At 37.5% G+C, this 19,726-nt stretch overlaps 1 protein-coding gene across 2 annotated transcripts; it reads left to right on the top strand.

The window, feature by feature from the left end:
• The first annotated feature begins 863 nt into the window (after positions 1-863).
• On the top strand, positions 864-18,502 carry ppp2r5ea (protein phosphatase 2, regulatory subunit B', epsilon isoform a). 2 transcript variants are annotated; one of them, XM_058755961.1, is made up of 14 exons: positions 869-1,366; positions 8,916-9,076; positions 11,432-11,628; positions 11,746-11,847; positions 12,048-12,140; positions 12,404-12,534; positions 12,630-12,689; positions 12,930-13,038; positions 13,201-13,254; positions 13,365-13,415; positions 13,652-13,771; positions 14,171-14,298; positions 16,595-16,696; positions 16,778-18,502. In XM_058755961.1, exons 2-14 carry the CDS (start codon positions 8,920-8,922, stop codon positions 16,878-16,880), a joined length of 1,407 nt encoding a protein of 468 aa, XP_058611944.1. In that variant the 5' UTR covers positions 869-1,366; positions 8,916-8,919; the 3' UTR covers positions 16,881-18,502. The 2 variants fall into 2 exon arrangements, with proteins under 2 accessions (XP_058611945.1, XP_058611944.1); XM_058755962.1 differs by lacking the exons at positions 16,595-16,696; positions 16,778-18,502 and adding an exon at positions 15,401-16,588 and having other exon boundaries at positions 864-1,366.
• Positions 18,503-19,726: the final 1,224 nt, after the last annotated feature.

Genomic DNA, 19,726 nt, shown 5'->3' with positions numbered 1-19,726 from the left:
GGGAAAAAGTGAAAAGAACGAATTAAGCGAGTTAAAAAGATTCATGAGGGAAAAGGAATCCCTCCTTCACTTAAAAGATTCATTCAAAAGCACTCATTCATACCAAACACTACTAACAACACTATCATCACTAAACACTGAAGGCCACTGAACAGTCAAGAGTTGTATCCTTAAAACGGTCTTCCCAGGTCTAAACGTCTTTGCTGGGATTTATTTATGTTCCAGTTACAAAGTTCAGAGGAAGTTCGAGGCTGAGATTCAGCGCAACTCAAAATGTTCATTGGTCGAGAGACTATACCCACTATATATAACTGTACATAATCATGTTAGTAAAACATGTAACTGCAACGGACACATTAAATCGTCTCAGCTGAGAGAAACGAGAACGAATAGATGAAAGGATGGATGAATAAATAAACGAGGAGTAACTGGTCAGTGTCATTTAAGTTATGTAACACCGTGCTTCAAGTGAGGACTCAGTAATTGAAGAGGGGAAAAATCCCCCAAATCCTTTTCTAAGAATAGGAAACGTTAGTGGAATCGTTCTTCTAGTAGTCTGCGGCGTTATAAGGGTGATTAATTTGTTGTAATGCGACTCATTCGAGGTAAACAGAGCCGGCGGTGACCGAGCGGACCACAGTTCGGGTGACATTTCTCGCCATACGGGCATTTCTGGTCCTTGTCTTCATCCAATCTCCATCTCAGACATTTACGCCGCAACCTACCTCCATAGCTCCTCGACATCAATGACGTTTGACTTTCGAGGCGTGCCTAAACAGTTTTTGATTGACAGTCCGCCGACCAATCCACGCGTTCGATGTGCAGCGAGTAGCCAATCATTAGCCTAACAGCATAAACCAGCGTTTCATCATGCTCGGTTTAGCGGTCTGTTTTGAGCCAGGAAAAAAATTGGCACAGAGCACTAGCACAGTCTGCTAATATATACTTGTGATAACAGGTTAGCAATTAGTCGCCATTTGAGTGAGTTTAGCAGTAAGGAAAAGGACATTCTTACCTTAGTGACCAACATCTGGGTATGTAGTCGGTCAGTGTATGTGTATGAATGTGGCTTTTGGTGCAGGCTGGGACGGCAGCTACAGGGATTAGCTGTACGGGGAGCTCCTGCTAGCAGTGCAATGCTGACATACCTTCAGACGGCTTGCTAATTATCTCACAAACGGGGATTTTGGTGTGACTTCAGTCGGAAACATCGTCACCATTCATACGCGGACTGTATTCCAAAGCCGAGACCGGTTTAAATAGTCCGACAGTGAAGCGTTTGAGTTAGCTGGCTAGCTGGGTCGCCTGCAAGTACAAGGTTAGCTGCTTTAAACGAGCCACCTGGACCCGAGAACCATCGAAAGAGGTAAGAAACACAGTTAAACACTGCATTACTAAGTTAATAGTGATTTTAGAGTGATATTTAACAAGTGTCCGGCCATTTAAAGCAGACTGACCAGCCAATTATTTATAACTAGAGAACTATGCACTCTAAAAGATCAAAACCACTGAGGTCGATTTGTGTTTATAGGCAGTTAACGTTAAACACACGATCGTACTTCGATTACGATCTCGTCGTTCGGTTTCTGACATGTTTGCTTATTTGAGGTATTCAGAAACGCCGCCTTCATGTCGTTATGGGATAATGCTGTGAAATGAGCACCGGATGTTCACTGTGCAGTGATGATTATTATATTTTCTCCATACATTTTGAGGTATATTCTTAGGCACCTGTGTACGCAGTCTGATCAGCCTTTGATGGGATGAGAACATCAACTCACTTTCCAAATCTGAGTAAATGCAAATAATTAGTGTTGAGTTTGTCACCTTCAGGTTTTCTTTGGCTTTTGCCGGCTTTACCAAGTCAACAGTCTTGTTTATTGGCCTTGTCTTTCAGGCTCTTGGGAATGCAATATACTCCACACCTGTTTTTGTTCCACAGCTGCAGTCGTGCGTTTCACGGACTGACAATTGAGACTTTTCAGGCACACTGATTCAAACTCTTCTGAGCTCCTGGTTTTCTGTCTGGTAGTGTTTATATCGAGACAGGACATACTTTTATCTGTCAAGGACATGCATTTCATCAGAAAGCACAATGCAAGATCATACCAGTCACTTTGTGTGGGGAGACATAAATGTAGTTAAACCTTGGGCAACGTGAGTGACTTGCCAGAACTGTTTGTAGTCTCTTATGCATAAAAATGTTTTGGATAAAGCATATTGGAATATGTAGAATGAAAGTTTGTTGTCTTTATAAACTCAGCGTTCGCTTTGTCAAAAACATTGTGTCAATGTAAAGGACAACCATTTGTATAATGGTTGTAATTTGAGTCATGCGTTCTAATCAATGAGAGCAGTCAATTGTATGTTACCCTTCCTTATAAAACAAACACAGACTCAAGCTGTTGTCTCGTAATATGTTCTTTAAAATCGAAGTTTGAGATGTATTATTAAAAGTGGTTTCTTTGGGGTGAAAACATCTTTGCTACTCATGAAAGCATTGGAAAAGCATTATGATACAGTCAGGTGTGTCGCAGCAGATTTTTGAACCGTTTGATTTTGAAACAAAATAGTAGGCTATCTTGGATAATGAAATTGCATGATTTATTAGACTTAAAAAAAAAAAAAAGTCAAACATTGCTAATATCGTTAATGTGCATGTCAAAATTTGATCAGTCCAGTGAGATCTATAAAACTGTCATGTTTTAAGCTGCCTTTCCACTTTCCCTCCTTCACTTAAAAGATTCATTCAAAAGCACTCATTCATACCAAACACTACTAACAACACTATCATCACTAAACACTGAAGGCCACTGAACAGTCAAGAGTTGTATCCTTAAAACGGTCTTCCCAGGTCTAAACGTCTTTGCTGGGATTTATTTATGCTCCAGTTACAAAGTTCAGAGGAAGTTCGAGGCTGAGATTCAGCGCAACTCAAAATGTTCATTGGTCGAGAGACTATACCCACTATATATAACTGTACATAATCATGTTAGTAAAACATGTAACGCTGACAATGCTGACTTTCTCTGACTTTCACATGTGATTGGCTTTCAATTTGTTCTTAAAGCAGCTGTTGCTCTCTGGTTATTCACCATTGTAAAATAATTGAATTTATGAATAAGTCCATTAAAATTGTGGTCATAATTATTCATAGTTGTCCTTTTTACAAGTTGTTGCTGCAGTTTTTTTTTTTTTTTTTTTTGGTCTTGAGTCATGTTTTAATTTAATGAAGAACACAAAGTTGAAGAGAACTGCCACTAGTTCCCTCAAAAAATAGGTGTATGGTGTTGGTCAGGCTCAGGCTCTAAATGAAATCCGAGAGAGGGGTTTAACATTTTTAGGTTACAAAACCCCAGCAGGATACTTCAGGATATGTAAACACATCAGTTTGTGAAGCGAATCAACCACCTAGAAAATGCTCTTTGCACTGCTGTTGTCTGGAGACAAAAAAAAATCATCAGTGTCCACGTCCTGTTCGTGATGTAAGGGGGTGTAATATTTTGGAGCTCCTTTGCTGCCTCTAAAAACGGGACATCTTTGCACAGTTGCGACCAAAACAAATTCTGTATTTTGCCGGGGTTGGAGGTTGTGAGGACGTCAAGGTGTCCATTTGTGAGCCGAAGCTTAACCGAATGTGGGTCATGTTGTACAACAATGATCCTACACTCTTAAGTAAATGTATAACCAAACAGCTTCAGTAGATGACATTTCACGCTTTAGAACAGCCAAGTCCTGACTGTCCAGTTACTATTTCCTCGCTTGACATGGTGTGAGTCGTGAGAAGTTTTATAGTTCAGTCTATGAAGAAGGTGAGCTTACATTTTACGTTCAATTAATGGACTTAAACATTATCACAGTCCTTCCCTTACCGATGTATGCTAAGGCCTTGTGTATGAAACCTTGAACGTCCAATAAACAACTTGGTATCTTGAGAGTTGATTTATAATACTGTTAGATGAATGGGGAATAAATCCTGGACCGTGATTAAGTGTGCAGTGCTTTGTTTCTCAGCACTTTAAATCCTAGGCTCGTACTGGCAGGCCGTCTAGGGCCATATTAGAGCCACCGTAATGTAAACACATCTGCAGAATGGAAAAGCATTCGGCTGTTCTTCAAAGCTCACTTTTACGTAAGGGTCTCGTGGTCTTAAGTTCATCTCTGTTTTGGTAAGGCATCCATATGAAAAAACAGATCACTGAAAACTTGTCAGTATCTAAAGTTGAGTTGATGTTATGAATAATTTCAGATTGGTGACCTTCTATATTACAGTTTGGGTTGACATTAATGTTAAATGTAACTTACTTTTCTTAAACGACTTGTTCTTGTGTTTCAATTCACAAGCAGCAGCAAGGATGGCACAAACACTTCCCTACATGACGTGGCTTTGCCTCCAAAGTCCTTTTGGTTTATGACTGGTGTTATGACAGCCTCACATTTATCAGCCTGATAACTGACAGTTACACACTCAGTTGTGAAATTTATTAGCAAAGTGTTTAATAGGCATAAGATCTTGCTTAAATGTATGTCGTGGCCTTTTGTTTTGGAGGCTGTTCCCATTTGCTTTGTATGTTACACAATTAGCCATAATTTTTTTTTTTATGCCAAGGGCATTTGTCTTAAGCCCGAGACACACTGCACGATTTTGGCTGTCTCAGACGAAAGATTGACATCGTGAAACAGTCGTGGCGAATCAGAAATTGCCGCGATTATTTCACGATGCCAGTCTTTCGTCTGAGACAGCCGAAAATCGTGCAGTGTCTCGGGCTTTATGTAAAATGACTTAAAGGGGTCATATGATGCGGTTTCAAGTTTTCCTTTCTCTTTGGAGTGTTACAAGCTGTTTGTGCATAGATGAGATCCCTGAAGCTGCAAAGACTAAAGTCTCAAAACCAAAGGGATATTCTTTATAAAAGTTAAGACTCGACCACGCCCCCCTAAACGGCTCATTCAGACACGCCCCCACTTGTCTATGTCACGGTGTGGGGAGATTTGCAAAACACCGCCCAAACGTATACGCAGCGAAAGAGGGCGGGGCTTTTATTCTCGCTGTAGTATGGGTGCTGCCGCCGGTGCCATGTCCTGGGGCCCATTCTTTGTACTTCGCTTATTACATCTGAGATCAAATGACACATCCAAGATGATATCATCATGCTAATCATGATGTGGCTAATTTGGTTCTTCGAATGCACCTGTTGTTGTTGATTAGTATAATTGCATGTTCATGGGTTGGTTTAAAAGGGGCTATATCGATACTTGAAACCATGATCAGCAATGCAGCTATTGGCTGGTGGCAAGACAGCTACATAATGATGACATATAATTAAAAAAAGACACCTGATGAAAAACTTCTCAAATTTCTGGACTTTTACAAGGACACAGCCAAGCGAACAAAACTAAATAAATGTCATAATAGATAAATGAAATGTGCACACTCTTTATTTTATTTGTAATTTTTTTATTATTTTTTTTTTTTTTCATGATTCCCAATTATTTTCATTCACGATTTCTAGTATTTGTTCAGGCGTTACATTTTATTTCAATGTTGTAATTAGCAATTCATTTAATTTGATCTTTTAAACATTTGTTACGCGACAGCATTAATTAAAATTTCTTAAGGGTCAAGATCAAGTTATCTGCACCTCCTGTGCTCCATCAAGCTACTCCCATAATAGCTGTCACCACTCAAATTAATGTACAACTCAGATTAACTTTATAGCAAATGTGTAAGACTCCAATACAATTGTAAAGTAATTATTTTATCACTAAGAAATCTTTCGATGAGTAAAACTGGCTTTGTCTATAGTATTATAGACTACATTATTATACAAAACATTATATTATTTTCAAATTAATTTTTAAATTATTATTATTTTAAATTACTGTCCCTGGATCAGTAGGGTACTCTTGTAATAAAGTAGAGGTGGCTGGGGCAGACATTAAGTATCAGTTCTGCTTAAAAAGATGCAATCTAATCCTGTTTACATGAAATAAGCCTGCTCCCGAGCAGGTTTAAGCTTACGGATCTGTTGCTATGACAGCAAGTCTAGGATGAGCTTCGAAGAACCAAATGATCCAAGATCAAGTGAAATCGGCAACAATCAAATCCAGCTAACTGAGTTAGCGACATATGAAGAACAGGCCCCTGGAGACGCCGTGTTTCGTTGCGAAAGCGAAACTACTTGGATTTGGGCTTCCAAAAGAGGACACAACTAGAAATCCGTGGTTAATCCCTTTTACAACACTGTTCCAGAACAGTTCAACCCAAATTTTCGAGTGTGTGCAGCGCATTTTACGGAGGACTATTTCCTGAACCTGGGAGTAGCCTTTCAACTTTGCAAGGACAGTCTGGCGTTTCTGACTCACAGCCTGTACGTATGTTTTCATATTTAAAGAATTTGCCATTGACCATTCAAACGCGAGTTTTGAGCTGTGTAGAGTAGTGCTTGTTGTTTGTCGTTTCTCCGATCACAAATGCAGACATGGTAATGTTTACGTGGCGCAATGCAACGCGACGCCTAAAAAGACAGTATAAGTCATTATAATCAGTAATTATGTCCCCACTGGATGCAACACATGCCTTGTTTGTAATGGGTTTGATTGTTTTTGTGTCATCGCGCTGGGACACGGCATCACAATATGGTAAGGGGCATAACATTTCCGTCTCACGCTTGAGGTATTCGTCCAATCACAACGCACTGGATAGCTGGCCAATCAGAGCACACCTCACTTCTCAGAATGATGAGCTTTGTAAAAATCTGCGCGTTTCAGAAAGGCGGGGCTTTGAGGAGCAAAAATAATGTACAGTATGTAGAAAATAATGTGTTTTTTAGCAACGTCATATGACCCCTTTAAGTCTATATTGGGCTTCATGAGTAGTGTTTGACTACATACAATTAATGCATTTAGTCGTGTTATTGTGCATTGAAAATGTAATACTTTTTAAGTGGACATTTTTCACTGAGGTACGCTTTATCTAATTCCCTACCAATTGTTCTATTAAACCCATGAAAACAAAAAAATTGATGTATACCCAGTGGCAATTGCTTATCATAGCCACTGGATATGCAAAACACGTGTTTTTGTTTTTGTGCAAATTAGTCCTTTTATTTTGACAATTTTAAAGGCGGCAAATCTGGAGATTCAACATGGGTAGATAAGAAACACAAGCAATATCAGGCCAGGGCAGAGCAGATGTAATAATGCGAACTTTAAACCTACCAGATAAGTAGACTTAAGGGAATATTTTATGTCTTCATTACACTAACTTTCAGACGAGTACTTTTCTTCCTTGTCAGCAGATAAGAGATTTTTAATTGGTAGCTGATGTTTGCTTGTCGTTGTTGGAGGACTCTGGTGATAATGATAATGATGTGAGTTGTCATAATGACAGCACTTGGATTTGCACGGTAACCGTAACTGTGAGGTCTCTCTGTTAGCCAACACCCCTTGCAGGAATCCAGAAGAAAGCGAAAGGCCCTAGATCATTAACTTTGAGCCAGTGAAGGTTCAGGTCAGTAATATATTGTACAGTCATTTAAATGAGCGAAAAGCCTTGACATTGTAATGCATATGTTTGCATTGTAGTGTGGATTTAAAAAAGTGTTATACTGGTTGCTAATTTTAATCTTATTAATGTTAATTAATGTGTGTTTTAATATCTAATCCATTAAGTATTTATAAACTGATGATACACTAATGGCCCCCCTTTTTTCTAGTCTTCGGTTAGTTTTGTTTTTGGTAAGCTGGATCTGAAATTGATGTGCGTCCAAATGTAGGACACAGGGCAGAACAGAAGGTCATATCCATAGACCCCCTGTAGATACTCTCTGGAGAACAAAGTATCTGCGCCTGCTGTGAAATTAATCAGCTGTCTGTTACTCTCATCCGGCTCCTACCATAGCAAAGTGTCAGGATGTTAACATTTTAGCTGAAAAGATGGTGGGTTGGGAACCAAGAACTGTTTTTTTTTGTTTTTTTTTAATTCAGGATGAATGACTTTCATTACATTCTTCATTGCAGTCTTTTTGAGTATTTAAAACATGGCATGGTAGAACCAGTATAATTTTGTTTTGGTTTTTGTTTAGTTTTGGCATTGTTTTTGTTTTTTCCCCCATATTTGTTATTTACGATTTTTGTTTGTCTATTATTTGCATGTTGTTGTTTTTTGTTTTTGATATTTGTTTTAATTTTTTATTTTTTTCTTTCATTGTTTGGTTTCTTATTTTTTTGTTTTGTTGGGGCTTTGTTTTATTTTTTGTTGCTCATCATTTCGTCCGACGTTACATGCTGCTACTCATTTTAGTGGAGATATGGCCTTGCTAAACACGTGTACAATGTGAAGTCCCCACCTCCTTCTGCCACTCCTCCACTTCCTGCGCTGCCTGGGAGGAGTACTAAAGCCTGATCACTTCCTGTCTCATCCGTCCCATGGTAATCCCCCGTGCATGGCATTCCTGTGGGTGTATTTGAGCCCTTACGTAAGGCTGAGAAGCCTCAGGGACACCAGCCTAAGTTCAATTTAACCTGTAATGGCCCACCACTGTTACTAACATTGAATTTGAAAGGCCAAAGCAGGTAGAGTTTGAGGGCTCGAGTGCACGTCTGTCCTGATCATGACTGGGTGAGGATTTTAATTCGTAATAGACTTTTCATCTAGAGCGTTTCTGTGATGACTTAAGATGCCTCCTCCATAGGAAGCTCATTTGCTTTCGTCATTTAGATTGAATATTCTGCTGCTCAGTAAAGCCAAGCATCTGAATATGTCTTCACTGCCATTCACAACTCCTCTCCTGTGGCCTCATGGGATAGTAAAGTGTCCATTGGATGCACACTTCAAAATCTGGTTTTCTGCACATTATCCCTGACTGTTCTGTTTTCCTTTCTTTGTTGCCCATAAACTCTCTCTGGCACAGGGCTATGTCTTCAGCAGCCACCACAGCCCCGTCGGTGGACAAGGTGGACGGCTTCTCCAGGAAGTCTGTCAGGAAAGCCAGGCAGAAGCGAGCGCAGAGCTCGTCCCAGTTCAGATCTCAGGACAAGCCCATAGAGCTGGTGCAACTGCCTCTGCTGAAAGGTAAGATGCGTTTACGTGGTCGGGTGAAGTCAGTGGTTGATGTCAGAGTGCTTTGAGCTAGTATTATTGGTCTGATATAGCTGATAAGGTTGGTTGTACTCTAATAACAAAAAAGGAAAGTGACACACTGAATGCAGACTGGGGATGTAACGGTATGAAAATTTCTTATCACGATTATAGTGACCAAAATGATCACGGTTATCAGTATTATCACGGTATTGTTAAAATGAGCTGGAGATGTTCAAAAAGTACAGACACATAAATCCCTTCATCAAGTTTTATATTTAAAAATCAACAAACAACACACAAAATGACTTTTTGTTTGCATAATCACTAAAACAATAACGTTACCAGTGATGTTCGGATTTTAAATGACAACTGGACTGACAACAGTTCAAACATCTAATGTAAATGTTCAAATAAAGCTTTGAAAAAGTTTCATAAAAAGGTAAACCTCACATTTCAGCCTTTAAATAAAGAAAAGGGTTAAGTCAAAATGATAATTGATTAATAAATGATTATGTATTTTATCTGCTCCATAAATAATTCTAGGTAACTTATCTGAATTGTTTAAATGTGTAGAATCCACATAAGCTTGTTTTTCATCAACCGCATCAACAGCAGGGCATGCAAATTCGGTCCGTTTTTGGCCAGACAGAAACTGCACACAGGCTGAATGTAAATATAAGTCTGTGTAAATCTCCACGCTCTGACACTAGGTTGCGCTAATTAACAGCTGTTTCCCGTAAACTCAAAGCAGTGGACAAAGCAGTATTGCGATTAAGAACACTTCCTTTAGGTATTACATGGAGCGAAGATGAAAACAAAATGCCGAATCGAATCGTTTCTGAAGACAGTCAGAACCTTCAGAGGTACATTCATATAATTAATTCATTCATATATTCATTTGTATAATTCCCTTAGCACTCTTTTAAAACCTCTATTTGCACTCAAAACGAAACTACTCTGCTGCTGTGCGCACATGAGACTGTTACTTAAAACTGTGCTTTATGCTGGACGGTATTTATTTATCGTAAGTTGTTCAAATCACGGTAATCGAATACGGCTTTAATGATAATTAAAATATCAAACGGTAATACTAACCGTGGGGAATTTTATCATAATTTATCGTCAAACCAGTAATCGTTACATCCCTAATGCAGACAAACTGTCGCCGTGTGACGAAATGAAAGAAAAGTCTCAATTTTCAAGATGGGATTGTTCTGTTAAGTCTGTTAACCATGTCTCTCATGGTTACCAAGGCTGCTATTTATTTGAAGATAACCACAGTAATATTGTGAAATATTATTACAATTTAAAATAGCTGTTTTCTGTTTACATATATAAAAGTAGTTTTTATTTTATTTGAAATGTATTTTAAAATTGAATTCCTCTGACAGAATTCTTTTTCAGCATTATTACTTCAGTCTTCAGTGTCACATGATTCTTCAGAAATCATTCTATTATGCTGATTTGGTTCTCAAGAAACATTTCTTATAATCAATGATGAAAAGTTGTGCTGCTTAATAATTTTGTGGAAATGGTGATACATTTCATCAGGATTCTTTAATAGAGAACATTGTAATAGTCATTACTATCACTTTTGCTCAATTTAATGCATCTTTAATACTTTTATAAGCAATTTCTTTTTAAAAAATGTAACTTCTGTTCAATGTTCAATTTATTTATGAAGCACATTTAATACAACTTTAGTTGACCAAAGTGCTGTACATAACTTAAACATAAACATCTAAAAAATTGACAAATCTAAGCGCTGCATTTAGTATTGCATAGGCTAAGTACATGAGTACAACAGAAAACATATAACCAACCACTTACAATGGCAATGTTCATGTAGTATGTGGCTTTACTGACAATATTTAAGCACTTCAGCTAACGTCAGCTATCCTAAAGTATGTTTCATCACATTAATGATGAACACATTACACTTTTGATATCCACACAGTATCTAAATACATTTATGAACAGTAAAACAGTTGTTTTAACATGTAAAACTTAACATTTTAATGTTTTGCTTTAAAAGTGAGCGTATGCTGTCTGTGTGAAGTGCTTAAATATTGTCAGTAAAGCCAATAACCAATGTGGTTGGTTATGGCACGTATATTACTGGGTCTTGAATGGCTTTTCAAACTCAAGCCCTTATCAGCTGGAATATTTAGAGGTCAAATGCCAGATGCACCTCCAAGCTAATATGTGAAGTATTTTAGGCTTCCTACCAACAGTCCTGAAGTGTGAGTCAGATTACAGTAAGAAAGTCAAGGAGGTTGATAAAACATTTGTGGAATTTTAGTACTCCATGGATTAATTTGCATGAACTCCTTTTTGTCTGTCTAGATGTTTCTGCACAGGAGCAACCAGAGCTATTCCTCAAGAAACTGCAGCAGTGCTGTACTCTATTTGACTTCATGGACACACTGTCTGACCTCAAAATGAAAGAGTATAAGCGGTCCACCCTCAATGAGCTGGTGGACTACGTCACCCTCAGCCGGGGCTACCTGACTGAGCAGACCTACCCCGAGGTGGTCAAAATGGTGAGATTAGTCGCACAATATGTGACTGGAAAGTTTCTGTGGTTGTCAAATTTATATGCCTATATAATTCAGAGATACTTCAAGTGTTCCTTTTTTTTTTTTTTTCATTTGTCACAGGTGTCCGGCAATATTTTTCGTACTCTTCCGCCTAGTGACAGTAATGAGTTTGACCCAGAGGAAGACGAGCCCACGCTGGAGGCCTCATGGCCGCACTTACAGGTAGAGAGCCACAGCCAGCATCAAATAAATAGGAATTAATCACCTTTTTTAAAAAAAGTAATGCATGTAAAAAGACAAAGGTCAAAATGTTTTTAAAAAATCAAACAATATGGGCTTTAAAAAGTCTTACGGTTGAAATAATTGCAAGGTTTCATTTCAAGGACAAGTTTTCTGATCTCTCTCTTCCTTTTCTGCTTAAGCTCGTTTATGAGTTCTTCATTCGCTTCTTGGAAAGTCAGGAATTTCAGCCTAGCGTTGCCAAAAAATACATCGACCAGAAATTTGTATTACAGGTGAGTGATTGTCTGTGAAATTACTTCTCATCCTAGTATAAATCAAGTGAAGCCAGTATTGCCAGTAAAACAGCACCGATATAGCTGCCTGAATACTTGATTCTGATTGGTCAGTAGTGGCATTTTTCTGTCAAATATTTTTTGAATATTTACCACTAAACTGTACAGTTGACGTTTGTCAATAACCAGTTCCAAATAGTATATATATATACAATTTTAGTCGTACACATTGCTCATATAGTTAATAAAACTCCTCTTTCTAGCTCTTGGAGCTGTTTGATAGCGAGGACCCACGAGAGAGGGACTGCTTGAAGACAGTTCTGCACAGAATCTACGGAAAGTTCCTCGGCCTCAGGGCCTTCATCCGCAAACAAATCAACAACATTTTTCTTTGGTAAGTAAGTGTAAAGTGTTTTTGTTGCGAATATACTAGATGAAATATTAAGTTATGCTGATATTTTTATTTTTCTCTCTCTCTTGCCCTGACAGTTTTGTATATGAGACAGAGCACTTCAATGGCGTAGCTGAACTGCTGGAGATTTTGGGAAGGTATGTCATATTTTAGGACCCATTCTTTGATAGGCAGTGATGTGGAGAAATTTAAATTGGGAAATAAAGAGTTTGGAAAGACATGAAGGGTGACCCACTTAGGTCACATTCCTGTTTAATTTTACTCCACCCTGTCCTCAGTCTTGAGGCATTTAGAAGTTTGTGTCTCCTGCATATTATCAGTTTCTTTCATGCTTATCAATGTCAGATCAGAAGTCTCACACGTATCTGGTTTTACAGCATCATCAATGGTTTTGCGCTTCCTCTCAAAGCTGAGCACAAACAGTTCCTGGTGAAGGTGCTGCTGCCTCTGCACACAGTGAGGAGCTTGTCTCTCTTTCATGCCCAGGTACAGACAATCAGCTGTTCGATAACTTGTACACATGTCTGTGCTTGCTCGCTTACATTTCAGGGGCAGAAGAAACAGATTTCTTGTTTCCATGCTTATGACAGTTTATGAATCTAAACATTTGAAATGCATTTGTTAATCTGAAGTCATCTCTTCTTCTAGCTGGCCTATTGTATTGTACAGTTCCTAGAGAAAGATCCCACGTTAACAGAACCTGTAAGTGTTCCTTGACACCATTATCTTCCTCATTCTTAATCAAGTTCCATCTTGTTTCAGCTTGTTTCTAAAGGATTTTCACTAGTTGGCTTCATTGGGGTTTTTTGTAGGTCATCAGAGGCTTGTTGAAGTTTTGGCCAAAAACATGCAGCCAAAAAGAGGTAATGCCTTAATTTTATGGAAAGTTAAGTTAATCCATTGTCCATTTTTTGTGACTTTATCTCAGAATAAAACCCTTCAATTGTTGCAACTTCTACCAAAACATAATGTATCGTAGCAAGTGAGAAATATGATTTCTTCCACTAAATTCCTTTTTTTGTTTTTTTTCTTAAGAGAAATGCTTTACATGCTTTTCCTAAATGTTTTGTACCCGTGACTGCATTGTTTTCTTTTGTAGGTTATGTTTCTTGGAGAGTTGGAGGAGATTCTAGATGTGATTGAGCCCACTCAGTTTGTTAAGATCCAAGAGCTGCTCTTCAAACAGATTGCTAGATGTGTGTCCAGCCCCCATTTTCAGGTAAACGCACCCCACCCTAAATCTTCCTCACAAACCTTGCAATGTCTTGTAATGGCCAGAAACTTAAACAAAGATTTTCGAACGCAAGTTCCCTTCTCTGTTTACTAGCGAGAGAAACCGTGCTCTGTATTTGCTCACACATGCTGGTTCATTGTAAAGATTAGTAAGCATGTTTGATCATTAATATCACAACATTTTGGGCATAAGATCTATTAAATATAAAACAAGACATACTTTGCTCAAACAAAATCAACTCTGCTTCCACTAGCATGTTTTAGGGTAAATTTTCAGTGCAAGTGAAAGCTTCAGGTTCCGCAGCCTAAAATCCCCATGAAGAGCACTACTGATATTACAATATTATAAATGGTTTAAAAATGGAGGTTATATAATGTATTTCAGGTGGCAGAACGAGCCTTGTACTACTGGAACAATGAGTATATCATGAGTCTGATTGAGGAGAACTCTAGTGTGATCCTGCCTATCATGTTTGCCAGTCTCTACAGGATCTCCAAAGAGCACTGGAACCCGTGAGTTTTATATTGTCATTTATTTATATGCATTTTTTTTATTTGAAATAAAAACAATTAATATTACCATTTAAAATTTGGGCTCAATAGGATTTTTTTAAATTTATTATGCTCCCCAAGTCTGCATTTATTTAATGAAATGCAGTGAAAACAGTAATATTGTGAAATACTAGGGTAAACGTACCTATTAAGCGCACGTACCCATTAAGCACACTTCCATATTTGAGCTCAGATTATAAAAAGACCAAATAATGTATTATCCTACTTGATGTCTTAACCAATTGATATGTTTGTTACTACATACCTCCTGTAATTTCAAGTCAATCAGATCATTGCACACTGAGATATGAGTCTCCATGTGTTCACACTGTCAAGCGGCCATTTTGAAAGCAGTCTGAAAACTTTCACCAAAAGAGGAGCTCCTTAAATGTGCATTTTTTAGATGTTTAAGCCTTTATTTTGAGTAAGTTTCACTACTTATTGTAAAATTAAGAGATTAGTGTTTAGACTTTTGCATATTATAACCTGGAACTTGGACGTGTGAAATAATTACAGTTAGATCCAAAAGATAGTTTTAGCAACACAGCGCAGATGCTACAGAACACAGTTAGCTGACTAGCTGTATAAGATTGTGTGCTACGCTAACATATTACTTCACAGGCATTTTACATCCATAATATTATAAATGTACAGTTTATTGCTGGTCTGTTGTTTTACAGTGCTGTCATTTTTAAAGATTTCATATTATTGTAAGGTGAGCTTAAAGGGTGCACTACTATGAACATCACACAGCTTCAGTCTGACATCAATAAGAAAAGTATAATTTCATAGATATTGTTAATAATAGTTGTTCATAATAAAATATGTATGAACTTAATACATGGCGTAGATTATTTATTTTGCAAAATCTTGTCATTTTAATAAATATTACATGAAATTTATAAAAAATTGTTGCTGTTCCAGTTAAGCTCAGTGTGCTCTCTTTAAGCTCTTCCACACTGAACGTCTATGTAAATACTTCATAAACAGACTTTAGATATAAAAAGATGGTTGTCACGAAGTTAATCGATTTTCTATGGATTCTGTCAACTCAAATCTGCAGACTGGCTCTGATCTTTGGCAATTTCTCCAGACTGTAAATCGGTGAAAAATCGGGGGGGAAATCGTGTAGTGTATTCCAGCCATAAGAGAATATAGATAAGTTGACATCCATTTAAAAAGAGGCTTCATAATGAGGCTAGTTTCTGTGTTCATCCCCATGAATGAAATGTTTTATTTGATTTTTGAATGTTATTTAGCTGAACGTGGAGTAGTCTGGATGTTACAATGTGCTTAAATGACACTTCATTATGAATTATAACTGGTCAAATTGAATGCGTTGCTTGATTTTTAGTGTTCTGTTTTTTGTGATTTAAATTTATACCTTCAAATAAAACATTTTTTTCAATTATTATTTAAAAAGTTTGTTTAAAATAAACAAGATTTTTTTAATAAAACATGATGTGAGCTTAATGGGAACAGGGGTGTGCTTAAAGGGTACAGAAATGTACCCATTAAGCACAGCCAGACTTTTTGCGTTTAATGATGTATATCTTAATTGAAATGCTTTTGTCATTTAAAATAAAATTTAAATATTTTTGTGTGAGAGAGATTTTATTTTAACATAACTTTTTTTATTTTGAAACCAATATCTTGTGCACTAAAAATGTCTCTGTTGATTTTGGTGAGCTTAATAGGTACGTTTACCCTACTATTTTAAATAAGTCTTCTGTTTGAGTATATTTACAGAATGTAATTTATTTCTGTGACACAATGCTAAATTTTCAGCATCATTACTTCAGTCACATGGTCCTTCAAAAATTATACTAATCTGCTGATTTGATCAGCGTTTCTTCTTCTTAACCTTTTAACCAGGCAAGTCACTTAAGAACAAATTCTTATTTACAACAGCAGCCTGGCAGGAGAATATCATATCATACATATCATTATTATACACATACAATTCACCAACACACACATACACAAAAGTTAAAACATTATCAATGATGAAAACAGAAATCTACTGTGGCATTATAAATGCATTTACTGTCATTTTTGATCATTTATATATAGAATATAGCCCTACTGGAAAACAAAATCACTTTTAAAGTATGTATTGTTATTAACCTTTTGATCAGAAGGTCTGATTAATAATAAGCATGATCTAGTTGTAACTGGTATTGACTCTTTGCACTCATTCCTTCATTTTTGACAAAGTGGTTTGATGTTCATCATGTCTGCTTTTCTCCACCATCAGGGCAATATCAGCTTTGATCTACAATGTGCTCAAAGCATTCATGGAGATGAACAGCGCCTTGTTTGACGAACTCGCTGCCAATTACAAATCAGACAGGCAAAGGTAAGAAACAAACAATGTATTGTTGTAAACTCCTGCAGTCTACAGAGCGGCTCAGATAATCTCTACCTCTCTTTCCTTCAGGGAAAGGAAGAAGGACAAGGATCGAGAGGACTTATGGAGGAAGCTGGAGGAGCTGGAGCTCAGAAGGGGCATCCAGAACAGCGACGGCATCATTCCCACCTAACACGGACCTCGTCTCCGCCCTTCTGTGTGGCCCCAACCAACCCCTTTTTACTCTGCCACAGGGACCCGTCTCCCTATTTGCTTCTCATGCTGCGTACTTTACCGCACACTCCCTCGTTCGTTTCCTCCCTTTCAACAGCACTGTAAATAATCCTCTCCCTCTTTCCTGTATCATACTACTACACTGAAAGGAAGAAGAAAAAACAGAAAATTTGAAGAGAGACTTAATGTGCACTCCTTGTTGTAAAAAAAAAAAAAAAAAAAAGGTAAAATGATAATCAACTATGGTCAAAGGATATATTTTAAAAAACCTTTTCAGTTCAGAAATTGTTCAGCATCTCCATGTCAGTATATTGTTCTCAAGGAAGTGCCCTGGGACTTTGGGATCTGTGCTCACTCTGCGATTAAAGATTTTTTTTTGTTTTGGTCCCGTATGAAGAGAGACTTTTCCATCTAGACATAATTTGACTCCCCTGACTCGGGGGACACAGAAACCCATGACGTGAATATAAGGAAAACAGGAGTGGAGAGAAAGAAAAGAGAAAAAAAACAAAACATTGAACATCCTCTCTGTGGTGTGCATTTTTTTTTTTTTTTTTCTTTTACAGGATGATCGGCCCAGTCCTTTACTGTACAGTATGGACAGCGAGATGGGCCGCAGTCGGCTACGGTGGTTACTTTCGCTCAATAAAGAGGACAAACCTCTCTGAGGACCTTTATTTTTTTAACTTGTGAACCAGGTAATGATCTGGTCATAGTTTCATGCTGTCTGCTGTGGAGACTCTTGGGAATTCCAATGTGGAAATTCAGTAGTTACCAAGAGTACATCAAGCTCGGTTTCTCCGACACTAGCAAGGACTCGTGGAATTTCAGTGGCACACAGTGTTCAGAGCTCATCCAGTGTTTTTAAAACCGTTAAGTGACACATTTTTCGTGAAGAATATTCTGGACTGCTTCTCATGGGCCACCCAGATTTGCTCTGCTCTGCTCTGTTCATTTTGATTTCAGGGTGGGTGGATGTCGTCTACACGGCCGAGCTGAGCGAGACAAGGTTTTTCTTTCTTTTCATGGAGTGTTTGAAATGAAATCCTGCTTATGGTGGGGTTTTTAGGGCCTATGTAGGTAAATGCTGATCCGGTAGGTCATAATCTCTCTTCTGAAATACCAGCCACCAGGGCAGGTTAGAACTAAAAAGCACTTCGAGTTATAGCTCATTAGTTTTTCTCGTGGGACTTCAGCCCCTTTTCTTCTCTTCTTTTATTTGAAGTCCCAACAATTGTGGTTGTGGATTTTACATGTGAGGAGGATGTATTTTATTATATTTTATTTTTTTGGCTTAATCACGTGTCTCTCTTTCTCTCTTCCTTGTTTTAACTCTCCCAAACTCATTGTGTGTTTTATGATGGCCCAAGTTTGGTATGTAAAAAAAAATTCAAAAGAAAGGGTTTGATGAATAGAATAAATCTAATTATTTTAAAAAGAAAGAGATATTAAATAAACCTGTTTTTTGTGATAAACTTGCTTGCCTGCTTTGTTTTTCTTTAATTGTTTTTGTAAGTTTCAGTGTAGTATCTTTTTTTTTTTTTTTTTTTTCCAAAACTACACCTGTATCAGTTTGATCTGATTAACCCATGAGGCTTAGTGTCATCTTTGTCTTTTATTATTATTATTAGAGTATACAAAAATACATTTTGATCAGAGAAAATATTAAGTTAAATTAATAAGAGCATTAATGTGCAGTTTAAATCCAGTAGGTGGCAGAAGGCTCATTCCATCTGCTCAGATGAGTGTGATACAGGGCAATGAATTTATTAAATGAGGGGGACAGTGTTTCAAGAAAATGATACAAAATAAGGTTTCACTCTGTTGCAATAAAGTGGCTTGATATATTCATATGTATTATTTCATATGGTGAATAAATAAGAGTATGGTAGTTGGTAGTCTGTAATAATTGGTCTTAAAGATTTCATATGTATTTTCTGTTGTCATTTACTCACCCTCATGTCTTTCCAAACCTGTATGAATTTCTTTTTTTCTGTTGAACTCAAAAGAAGATATTTGGGGTAATCAAACAGTTGACAGTAGGCACGGATTTCCATAGTAGGAAGGGGGGGAAATACTATGGAAGTCAATGGCTACCGACAACTCTTTGATTACCCAAAACATCTTATTTTGTGTTTAATAGAAGAAAGAAATTCATACAGGTTTGGAATGACATTTTAGAGTGAATAAACGAGGACAGAAATGATGACAGAATTTCATTTTTAGGTGTTAAAGACAAGATCAAGCTACAGAAACTGTACAGAATGCATATGTAAAAAAAAATCTTAATATGCCTAGATTTTTTGGATGTGAGGGACCCATTTATAATTTTAATGCTTTCATCTTGCACTTGCGGCTAAGCTCAGTCTATAAAGGCCAGTGATTTACATTTGGATGATCAGACGTCCTGGTTTTTGGTGTCCTGTCCCGGAAATGTCACCGTTTACAGCAAGTTTAAAAATAGCCTACAAGTACACTGCAAGTCTGCAACAAGCAAACGTGTAGTAATTATTTTCACCAACAGAGGGCGTTGAAAGCTACACTGATGATTACTTGCTTGGTCTCGGCGCTTCTTCAGCCATGATAACCATAACCTGGAGGAGAGCAGAGCACTATTATCATCAATTATCAAAAGAGACTCGATTATCGCTTTCAAAGTAGTCACATGCTAGCTATTAACGTTACTAACTATTCATGGTGAATTTAAGTAGGCTGTTTGTATGCTATGTATGTAACAGGGTGGGGCATTGTTTTGCGCATAATTTTAAAAGTTAACCTTACCCAAAGCCAAAGGTTCACAAACAC

Source organism: Onychostoma macrolepis, chromosome 20, assembly GCF_012432095.1.
Source record: "Onychostoma macrolepis isolate SWU-2019 chromosome 20, ASM1243209v1, whole genome shotgun sequence".
In the NCBI taxonomy this organism is placed as follows: Eukaryota; Metazoa; Chordata; class Actinopteri; order Cypriniformes; family Cyprinidae; genus Onychostoma; species Onychostoma macrolepis.
Note: the sequence above shows the minus strand (reverse complement) of the source record. Positions and strands in the feature narration are given on the sequence as shown.